General features: G+C 37.6%; 1 protein-coding gene across 1 annotated transcript in view; it reads right to left on the reverse strand.

Annotated features, from left to right (window-relative positions):
* The window catches only part of Muc16 (mucin 16, cell surface associated), a 188,035-nt gene that overhangs the window by 37,510 nt on the left and 138,429 nt on the right, over nucleotides 1-12,096 (reverse strand). The window contains exons 73-80 of the mRNA XM_076575603.1: nucleotides 9,701-9,766; nucleotides 8,247-8,368; nucleotides 8,092-8,150; nucleotides 7,788-7,960; nucleotides 6,641-6,676; nucleotides 1,682-1,747; nucleotides 237-358; nucleotides 82-140 (exon numbers count right to left, since the gene is read on the reverse strand). Of these exons, the coding sequence (XP_076431718.1) occupies nucleotides 82-140; nucleotides 237-358; nucleotides 1,682-1,747; nucleotides 6,641-6,676; nucleotides 7,788-7,960; nucleotides 8,092-8,150; nucleotides 8,247-8,368; nucleotides 9,701-9,766 (703 nt within the window). The remainder of the gene's footprint in view (nucleotides 1-81; nucleotides 141-236; nucleotides 359-1,681; nucleotides 1,748-6,640; nucleotides 6,677-7,787; nucleotides 7,961-8,091; nucleotides 8,151-8,246; nucleotides 8,369-9,700; nucleotides 9,767-12,096) is intronic.

Below are 12,096 nucleotides of genomic sequence, written 5' to 3' on the forward strand. Positions count from 1 at the left end.
AACCAGAGGGAAGAACTAGGAATGAGAATGATAACAATAAGCAATGGTCATTCCTGGCCAATGGTCAGGAAGTAGCCTCACCTGAGGGAATCCAATCTGCAGGTTGAGTTGAAGGAGCCATTTTGGAACAAGTGTCCAAGCTGTGGATGGTGAAGGAGGAGGGAAATGAAAACAGGCATTGAAAAGGAGGTCATATGGGATTTATCTCCCTCACACTGCTTGGATAAGGTTCTCACCAGGTACTGCAGGACACTCTCAGTTGAGCTGAACACAGCTGAGCCATTGCTCATATTTGATGAATATGGAAGATTGGTTATGGTGAAGTTGATTGTTAGGATCTCCAGATGGTGCCCCATTGCTGCATGAAGAGAAGAGATACAACTGAAAATTTGCTGATACCAGAGTAGAATCCTGTTCTCATCAGTTTTTCTTCACTTCAAATCTCTAACCATATCCTAAAGTATCCAGTCAGGTTAGAGCCTACATATCTTCTTAATTCCGTATCACATCTGAATGTTCCTCACATTAATTACCTCTTCATTCTAGCATAGGTTTTATGACCAGAATTTTTTTCCTTCAGACTCATTGGATGCTCTATCTAAAGATGTTCTCCATCCTGAGTAGTAAGGACATCTTTCTGAAATTAAAATTCTCCCTAGAAATGTTCATAGTCCATTAATACCCGTTATTCCATGTGTACTTTCAGTGGTAAGTACAAGCTTGCAGATTTGACACTTGTGTTGGCTGATATTGGTTGTCATGTATTCACACTTAGGAAGAAGAATTAAAGAATTTCTTCTATCATGACTGACCTTTGGGCATATCTTTGGGTCATTTTCTTGATTGCTATTTGATATAGGAGACCCAGTCAAATATGAGAAGTACCACCACCAGGCAGGTGGTTTGCAATATACAAGAAAACTAGCTGATATGAACCTGAAAGTAATCCAGTATGTAGCATATCCCCATGGTTTGCTTTAGGACTTTTCTCTAGCTTTCTGCCTTATTTGGCTTCCCTTAAGTATAGACTGGGACATGGAACTGTAAGTTGAAATAAACTCATACTTCCCCAAGTTCCTTTAGACTGTAACATTTATCACAGCAACAGAAAGCATACTACAACAGCTTTCAAGTCATCTTCCACTGACATCCATTCTCATTTATTCATCCACCCTGAGCCTCCCAATTGACCCAGTAGGTGCTAGGCAGGACATAGAGAGGCTGCACTGGGAGCATGATTCATGGAAATCAAAATCCTCTCAATTCTACTTATCCACTTTAGTATTACTGGTCACTGAGCCCTAATATTGAAATCCTCATTTCCTGGAACATTTCATTCTTAGTTTATCTGGATGACTCCTACTCATCCTGAGAGATTCAGTTCAGGAGGAATTTTGCTCAGAAAGCCTTCTCCTTTCCACATTATGTTATATGCCTGTTACCTCCATACTGCCCCCGCCCCACACTAGAAATACTTTTAGTAGTCTCTTTGTCTCACATGCATTTTGGTTACATGTGAGAGTGTATCTAGTTTGATTGTTAGTGTGATCCGAGTACATATGAAGATGACCCTGACACTAGGATCTTCATATATTGGTGCCCTAGCTCTATCTGGAAGACAGATGGTGGAGGTGTGGGACAGGGGATCTAATCAAAGGTAGGCAATGGGACTTCACCATACCTGTGTCAGGTTCTGGCTGCAGAGATATAGATATAGAAGGTAGGATAGTGGTGGATGTCTCAGGAGCTGTGGAAAGAATTATCATAGTTGAAATCCACATTTCCAAGAACATTTCATGTTTCATTTTTTTCTGGAATGTTCTTACTCATTCTGATAGATTCAGTTCAGGAGGAATTTGTCTCAGAAATTCTTCCTTTTTTTACATTAAATAAAGACTGTCTATAGTAAGAGAGTTTTTTCTAGCTAAGGTCAGAGAGAGGCACAACTACCATTCACAGGTGAACCATGAACTACACTGAAAAGTGATTGTGTGAGTGAAGAAGTGAACAAGCCTATGAATGGAATTAACCCAAGATGTTGCATTTAGTGACTAGCATAAAGGATGAGCAAAGAACACAGATGGATTATGATGATATAAAATAGAAAGGATAAATGGATTGATGGACCGAAAGTTATGTAAAGGAAGGGTCAAAATGGAATTCAAGAAGAGTCAAATCAAAGACAATATGGAGAGGTAGAAGAATGAGAGAAAAAAGGTCAACTAAGTGAATGAATTGATTCAACAAGTAAACAAGTGTGTGCGTGCATGCATGTATGTATGTGTTTGTGTATATGTTTGTCTGTGTTTGTATGACTCAATGGGCAGATTATTGCATAGCTATATAAATATATTGATGAGCTTTAAATAGATGTGTAGGTGGATGGATGAGTAGCATGGATGGTACTGCATTCATGGATACATGAATGGATTGATATGTGTATTCACAGGAGAAAGAAGGAGAGTGAATACTAAGAAGCCAAGTAAAGAGAAGAAATAGGTGTGTAAAAAGTTGAATATACTGAAAGATACATAGGAAGTAGCTAACAGAAGAGTTGGTGGTCATGCAGGTCTTGAATATGTGGATATATAGGCAGATATGTAGTTGATGAAAAGTCAGGTGGATATATGTATGAATGGATAAAGGAAAAAAGAAGAAATAAAGTATGAGCTTTAAAATGAACAATAGTGCCGGGCGGTGGTGGCGCACGCCTTTAATCCCAGCACTCGGGAGGCAGAGCCAGGCGGATCTCTGTGAGTTCGAGGCCAGTCTGGGCTACCAAGTGAGCTCCAGGAAAGGCGCAAAACTACGCAGAGAAACCCTGTCTCGAAAAACCAAAAAAAAAAAAATAAAATAAAATAAAATGAACAATAGTATTGGTTTATCAGTGAAAGTGGTGAGTGATGAATTAAATCATAAATAAAGGAATGAGAGAATAGAAACAAAGGAAATATAAAAGAATGGGCAAGAGAATGGATGGATGGATGGATGAATGGATGGATGGATAGGTAGATAGATAAATGGATTGGCCAATAATGAATGGACCTTGGATGGGTAAATGATAGATGGATTGATGGAGTGTAGTATGTGTTCAGGAATATTTAGAAAAATGAAAGTATAAACATCTGGAAAGATAAATGATGAATAGTCCAATGAACACCCAATTAACTCCAAATGATTAAACAACTTTTATATAAGTCCTGGTACCCTGATATAATTTAGGAGAAAATGTGGAACACACTTAAACTTACTGGCACAGGAAAGGGTTTGGGGACAGAACCTCAATAGCCTAGTCTTAGAGACTAATAATTAATAAACAGGTCCACTGAATCTAAAAAGCTTATCTACAGAAAAAGATAGCATTATTTGAATAAAGCAGCTTCCTACAGAATGGCAAAAATCTTTATCAGCTACAAATCTGATAGAGTTTATGTCTAGAATATACATATAAATAAAAAAATAACAATCAAGAAAACAACCCAACTGAAAGATAAATTGTGGAGAAACCTTTTTTAAAAAAATGTTCAACATCCCTTTTTATCAGGGAAAAGAAAATGAAAACTTCTTTAAGATTTCTTCTTACCCCTATCAGAATGGCTAAGATCCAAAAGCAAAACAAAACAAACAAATACTTAAAAAAGAAATGACAAAAAATGCGGGCATGGATGTGGGTAACAGGAGCAGTTATTCACTACTGGGGATGTAACCACTACAGAAACACGTGTGGAGGTTCCTAAAATGCTAGTAATAGATACACTGAGATCCAGCGTTATCACTCTTGGGCATACACTCAAAGGAGTTTAAATGCTACTATCAAGAAACATGAATATCCATGTTTGTTTCTGCTTTATTCTAAATATCTAGAAAAGTGTAACAATCTAGATGTCCATCAACAGACAGATAGATAATAAAAATGATACTTTCTCTCAATATTTTTAAGCTGGTTATAATACAGTTGCCATAGTTGCCTTGAGTTCATATGTGTATCAGTCCTGTTGTATCTGGAAGATTCTATTTCATTGGATTCATCTACAGTCCTTTGACCTGTATTATTTTATTTTATTTTATTTTTTTTTTTTTTGGTTTTTCGAGACAGGGTTTCTCTGTGTAGCTTTGTGCCTCTCCTGGAACTCACTTGGTAGCCCAGGCTGGCCTCGAACTCACAGAGATCCACCTGGCTCTGCCTCCCGAGTGCTGGGATTAAAGGCGTGCGCCACCACCGCCCGGCTTGACCTGTATTATTTTAAACCAGACCAAATTACAGCAGTGATAAAGTGAAGTGGACACAAAGTTCTACCCCCAGGCAAGAAACTACTTGCAATTTATACCTGCTAAGAAAGGGAAAATCAGTTTTCTGCAGTGGAGTGTCACTGGGCATATCAAACACACCCAAAGATGGAATCATACCCAGAAATAGATGGAGAATCAAAATTGGACACCATTTTTTTTCATTTTTAAATATGGTATGAGGTTTTTTTTTTGTTTCATTTTCATTTGTTTTGAATTTATTTGTCTTATTGATTTGGGTTTTTTTTTTTTTGGTTTGGATTTTCATTTTTGTCTTTTGGGTACTTTGGGGGAGAGAAACAAAAAGATGAAATAGAGAGGAAGAAAAGAAATTTGAGTGAGTAGGTCAGTGGGAAGAACCTGAGAGCAAAACTGGGAAGGGAAACATGATCAAAATTGCATAAAAATTTAAATAAAAAATGCATCTTTTTGAAATGTTCAGGTAATTGTTTGGCACTGGAAACAATCATATTAGGTGAAATAACCTCAATTCAGAGAAACAAAGTCATACTTTTTTTTATGGTTTGTGGCTTTTAGCTTTGAATCTTTAGATTTGAGTGTTTTATTTGATAGAATGTGGTGATATTAAGGGTTGAAAGGGAATAATGAAACCGGAATTGTCAAATTGGTAAGAGTTACCTAGTCAAATGATCAGGTAGAGGGATAATAAAGGGATGGATAATTAACACTAAGGGCATTCTAAAAAGCCAGACAGAAGCTAATACTATAGAAGCTTCCTAAAGTATATGCATACACACATATAAAAAGTCTAAATGGATTTGCTAGATAATGGGGCCCCACGTGACACCATAGGATGACAAATAAAAGCTCAGCAGCAGGAATGGATTATTTCTTTTGGAGTTGTTGGCAAGTGATGTACTGTAGACTCCCAAATGTTACTAGATATTGCCAATGCTTTTGGTAACCCTCCAGAACTTCTTGGTGAGACCCAAATTGCTGAAGATGCCACAAACTTGGGCCATAGCACATGGGGAGGTAAATCTTTTACTCAGCTTGAAGCTTCATCCCTTCTGGCTAGCTTTCAGAGTGCTGGAAGGTCCTATGTATGCTACTGGAGGAGAAAAGGAATCACCAATCTTACTCAACTGTTAATGCTTTGAGCCACAGTAATGAATGGTCTGGTAACATGTCCACTGATGCAATAGCAACACAAATTCATTGTATAAAACTCTCAAAGAACCAATAAAAAATTACACAAAATAAACGAGAAAAGGCAATATTAGTTAAATCACTGAAGTAGTTACCAGAATTTTCAGCTTGATAATGAAGACCCTGATGTGTTGGGAGCTGTGCTGCATAGTCATAGTTGCAGATCGGTATATGAGTGCTTGTCCAGATAAGGCAAAAGACAGTCTCACTTAGCAAGGACCAGTGGACTTTGTGGACAGTGCAGAATACTGTTGGGGCTCTCTTCTCTCTTATATAGACTGATGATTCTCTTGGTTGTTTTAGTGTCATTTTGTCAATCATGCTTGGGATGGAAACCCTATGTTTTCTCAAATACCTTTCCCTGAATTTCTTGGAAGCTGCTGCTTCTCAGGTTTCTTGTCTGGGGATGCCACCTGTCACTTCAGACCCCTGGAGCTATTCTAATTCAGTGCTGATAGGATCAGAGTCAGATCACTCCTATTTCTGTAAATATGTTTTGAATACATTGTTGGTCTTTGCAAATGCGTGCTTATGTCAATCACCTTTTAGTTTTGTAGAAACAGGATGTACCTGGCTCAGTGTTTGGCCAAACTAGCAAAATGATTAAGTGTTATTTTTTGGTTTAAAGATGTTTTGATGTAAAAGTTGGAAGAAAACATATTTGACATATTTGTTTTTGCTAGGGTTAACCTTGTAGGATGGGAAATAACATGCTTGTTAGTATAAAAAATGATTGGTTTTGATATATAAATAAAAAAATGACTGGAGATATTCAGGATGAGCCACTTGTATAAAATTCATCTGGTGGTTGGACAATTCATTTCTTTGCACAGATGCCCCTTGCCTCTCTCAGGACCAGAACCCAGCCTGGGGCTTGGACTGTAACATTAATGGGGATACTTCTTTTTATGAGATGTAAATTACACAGTAACAATCTAAACTAAGTCTTATAATTCTATAGGTTACACTTTTCCAAATATAATTCTCGAACCAAGAAGAATATGGAAAACTGAGAACCAACATGAAAGCTGCAGTTTCAAGAAGAGACCAATGGTACTGCATCTTCCTTCCATTGAGAAGTTGGCCTCTCTGAAGACACTGGCTTGCATTTGGGTCAATTTTCCTTTGGAAATGAGGAGAAAAGTAAGGACCAAGACCTAGGTTGGGCTAAATTGGTACTTACTTGTAGGATGTTCTTCTGGAGCAGGTTTACTATAACCTAGAAAATAGAAAACTGGTAAGAGGAAGGGAGAGCACAGGAAAGGATTCAGCATGCTTTCTCGTCCATATGACACAACACTGCCCTTATATACATTAGTGAACATCAATTCATGTTTTAAGATCTGACAAGTCATACCGGAGAAAAATTACCTGGTATTTCAACTATACCCATCTCTTCCCACACCTCTATCATGTTGCAATAGGTTTTTATAAAATATATTCTCACACCTCACTTCCACAATATTAAGCATCAATATACACAATTCTCTTTCTTTCTACTCTACCATTATATATTCATCAAGAAGATCCTCTTTGAGCAGTTACTGTGCATAGTATTCCATTTTCAATTGAAGTATATAGTATGAAGGGACAAAAATAAATAAATAATACAAAGGGTATGTCTCCCTCCACTGCAGTTCACATTAGGAAAAGGTACAGATGAAAGTTGTTGTTCTTTTACAAGGTATAGTTTATAGTAAATGCTGAACAGAAAATGAAAAGAGGCTGAATATTGTACACAAATACTTGCAATGGCTTAGTGAAACACATTGGATATAAAATGCTGCATGTCAAAATTTTGATTGGTCAAAACTCGGTGTAGGAAAGGCAAATCCCTTTGCAGTTCTGGGCTTTGTTTGCTTTCTTTTTTAAAATGTAGAGTAATATAGATACATTATATCTTCCTGCCATCTTCAAGGGGTATTATGGTTAAAGTGGCTTTGATAAGACATAGAGACATTGAACTGATAATTCTCTCAACATACTAGCAAGCAAGTTTCTTTATCTGGTTAGTTAGGATGGAAACACCCAGTGTAAATTAATGTAGGGGTCAAAAACATTGGGATACATTCCTGGATTCAAGAAGAAGTAGAAATGAAGCTTAGAAAATGTATTTCTATCCCTTTGCTTGCTGATTTTCCATACAACAATGAACATAGGGCAAACCTTCTTCCTAGGCTACTTGTGTGTGCTTCTTGAATTTTTGCAAAAAGGTGATAAGAACATGCAATAAACTGGTATTGGCAGTATTATAAACATTATTGATAGAAATAGAAAAAAAATAAAGGATGCCTAGGGGATATTCCACAGCAAACCACAAAGAAATTTACCATTGACATATAAACTGTCCTTGTCCAGTGAGTAGTTGCCCAGCTGGGTGATTCCCTGGGTTAGATTTTTCAGTTCTGAGTACAGTCCTTGGATGTCCATCCCAGGATGTGAAGGGTCATGGTGGTAGGTGCAGATGGCATCCACACCAGTGGCTGTTCCATTCTTCTTAGGCCTAGAGAGAGAGGAGTGTGGAGATTTCAGAAAAGTCAAAATGAAGATCAGAACCAGAGGGAAGAACTAGGAATGAGAATGATAACAATAAGCAATGGTCATTCCTGGCCAATGGTCAGGAAGTAGCCTCACCTGAGGGAATCCAATCTGCAGGTTGAGTTGAAGGAGCCATTTTGGAACAAGTGTCCAAGCTGTGGATGGTGAAGGAGGAGGGAAATGAAAACAGGCATTGAAAAGGAGGTCATATGGGATTTATCTCCCTCACACTGCTTGGATAAGGTTCTCACCAGGTACTGCAGGACACTCTCAGTTGAGCTGAACACAGCTGAGCCATTGCTCATATTTGATGAATATGGAAGACTGGTTATGGTGAAGTTGATTGTTAGGATCTCCAGATGGTGCCCCATAGCTGCATGAAGAGAAGAGATACAACTGAAAATTTGCTGATACCAGAGTAGAATCCTGTTCTCATCAGCTTATCTTCAAGTCTCTAACCATATCCCAAAGTATCCATTCAGGTCAGAAACTACACATCTTCTTAAATCCACATCACACAAATTACCTTTTCTGAATATTCCTCACATTAATTATCTGTTCTTTCTAGCTTAGTTCTTATGACTAGAATATTTTTCCTTCAGACTCAATGGATGCTCTATCTAAAGATGTTCTCTATGCTGAGCACTAGCAGTGTCTTTCTGAAATGAAAACTCTTACTAGGAGATTCAGAGTCCATTACTACCATCGTTCTATGTGTGCTTTCAGGGGCAAGTACAAGCTTGAAAATCTGACACTTGTGGTGACTAATATTGATTTTCAAGTCATTACACTTGGGAAGAAATATTGAAGAATTGCACCCGTCATATTGACCTGTGGGCTTGTCTATGGGGCATCACCTTGATTACTACTTGATGTAGCAGATCCAGTCAACTATGAGAAACACTACTACCAGGCAGGTGGGCTTGGGAAGTATAAGAAAGCTATCTGATATGAGCCTGAAAGCAAACCAGTACACAAAGTTCCCCAATGATCTGCTTTAAGTCCTCTCTCTAGCTTCCTGCCTTGAGTTCTTACTTGGCTTCCCTTAAGTACAGACTGTAACATGGAACTGTAAGTTGAAATAAACTCATACTTCCCCAAGTTTCTTTAGACTGTCACATTTATCACAGCAACAGAAGGCATCCTACAACAGCTTTCACTGACTTCCATTATCGTTTATTCATCTATCTTGAGCCTCCCAATTGACCTAGTAGGTGCTACAGAGGACACAAAGTGGCTGCACTGGGACTTGAGCAATATGATTCATAGAAACCAAAATCCTCTCAATTCTACATATCCACTATAGTATTACTGGTCGCTGAGCCCTCTTATTGAAATCCTTACTTCCTGGAACATTTCATGCTTCATTTATCTGGATGACTCCCACTCATCCTGAGGGATCCAGTTCAAGAGGAATTTTCCTCAGAAAGCCTTCTCCTTTGTACAGTATGTTATATGCCTGTTACCTCCATACTTCCAACCCCACAAATATCTAAAGTATTGCGGTAGTCTATTTGTCTCACATGCCTTTTGGCTGAATGTGAGCAAGTACCTGGTTGGATTATTAATTTGATCCTTGTGCATATGAAAATGACCCTGACACTAGGATCTTCATATATTGGTGTCCTAGCTCTATCTGGAAGACAGATGGTGGAGGTGTGGGACAGGGATCTAACCAAAGGCAGTTAATGGGATCCCGAGATACCTGTGTAAGGTTCTGGCTGCAGAGATGTAGATGTGGATGGTAGGATAGTGGTGGATGTCTCAGGAGCTGTGGAAAGGATTGTCATTGTTGAAATCCTCATTTCCTTGAATATTTTATGCTTCATTTATCTGTATTGCTCATACTTATCCTGATAGATTCATTTTAGGATGAATTTTTTTTCAGAAATTCTTCCCCTGTCTACATATAATAAAGACTGTCTATAATGAGAGAGTTTTTCTAGCTATGGTCAGAGAGAGGCACAACTACCATTCACAGGTGAACCACGAACTACACTGAAGAGTGATTGTGTGAGTGAAGAAGTGAACAAGCCTATGAATGGAATTAACTCAAGATATTGAGTTTAGTGACTAGCATAAAGGATGAGCAAAGAACACAGATGGATTAAGACGATATAAAATAAAAAAGATAAATTGATGGATGGAAGGAAGGTTATATAAAAAGAGGTTCAAAACAGAATTCAAGAAGAATTAAATCAAAGACAATATGGAGAGAGAGAAGAAAAGAGAGAAAAAAAGGACAACTAAGTGAATGAATTTGATGATGGGTAAACAAGTGTGTGTGTGTGTGTGTGTGTGTGTGTGTGTGTGTGTGATTCAATGAGGTGATTATAGCATAGTTATATAGATGTGTTGGTGAACATTAAGTAGATGGGTAGGTGAATGGCTGAGTAGAGATGTACTGCATTCATAGATACATGAATGTACTGATATATGTATTCACAGGAGAAAGAAAGAAAGTGAACGCTAAGCAGACACACAAACAAAAGAAGTAGGTGTATAAACTTCTGAACTGACTAAAATATACATTTATAGTAGCTGACAGAAGATTGGGTGATCATACCAGTCTTGAATATATGGATATATAGATCAAATGGATATATATATATGAATGGATAAAGGGGAAAGAAGAAATAAAGTATGAACTGGAAAATGGACAGTAGTATGGGTTTATCAATGAAACTGGATGAGTGAATGAATGTAATCATGAATATAGGAAGGAGAGAAAAGAAAAAAATAAATACAAAATAAATGGCAGAAGAATGGATGGATGGATGAATGGATAGATGGATGTATGGATGGATAGTTGGATGGATAGATGGATGGATGGATGGTTGGATGGATGGATGGTTGGATGGATGGATGGTTGGATGGATGGATGGATGGGTGGATCAGTTGATATATGGATTGATGGAAACATGATATGAGTCCAGGATTATCTAGAAAAATGGAAGTATGAACAGTTGGAAAGATAAATAATGGATAGTCCAATGAACACCCCAAATTAACTCCAAATGATTAAACAAACTTTACATAATTCACGTACCCTGATGTAATTTAGGAGAAAATGGGTAATACAGTTAAACTTACTGGAACAGGAAAGGATTTTGGGGACAGAACCCGGATAGCATATGCTTTAAGACTAATAATTAATAAACAGGTCCCACGAACATAAAAAATTTCTGTGCAGAAAAAGATAGCATTGTTTTAACAAAGTAGCTTCCTATAGAATGGTAAAAATCTCTGTTAGCTACATATCTGACAGAAGGTTTGTGTCTAGAATATACATATAGATAAAAAAAGTTAATCACAAAGAAAGGAACCTAATTGATTATATAGCATGGCTCAGATAATTCTCACAAAATGAAATATAATTTGTTTGTTTTTGGTTTTGTTTTGTTTTGTTTTTTTCGAGACAGGGTTTCTCTGTGTAGCTTTGCCACCTGACCTGGATCTCTCTCTGTAGACCAGGCTGGCCTCAAACTTTCAGAGATCTGCCTGCCTCTGCCTCCCAAGTGCTGGGATTAAAGGCATGCACCACTACTGCCTGGCCATGAAATATAATTTGTGAAGAAACATTTTTTAAATGTTCAACATCCCTTGGTATTAGGGAGAAGAAAATTAAAACTTTTTAAAGATTTCATCTTTCCTCTCTCAGAATAGCTAAAATCCAAAACAAAACAGAACAAAACAAAAGAAACAAAATAAATGACAACAAATGCTGGCATGGATGCGGGGGACAGGAACAATCATTCACTTCTATTGGGGGTGTAACCACTACAGAAATACGTGTGGAGGTTCCTAAAAACTCCACAAAAAAGATCTACTATGTGCTCCAGCGTTATCACTCTTGTGCATACACTCCAAGGAGTTTAAATGCCACTATTGAGAAACATGCATGTCCATGTTTATTATTGCTCTATTCATGATATCTAGGAAATAGATGTTCATCAACTGATGGATAGATAATAAAAATATGGAAAATATACACATATTTTTCAACTGGTAAGAATAATACAATTGCCATAATCTCTGTGGATTCACATGTGTATCAGTCCTGTTGTATCTGGAAGGTACTATTTCCTTGGAGTCATCTAC

The sequence above is a fragment of the Peromyscus maniculatus genome, chromosome 7 (assembly GCF_049852395.1).
Source record: "Peromyscus maniculatus bairdii isolate BWxNUB_F1_BW_parent chromosome 7, HU_Pman_BW_mat_3.1, whole genome shotgun sequence".
Lineage (NCBI taxonomy): Eukaryota > Metazoa > Chordata > Mammalia > Rodentia > Cricetidae > Peromyscus > Peromyscus maniculatus.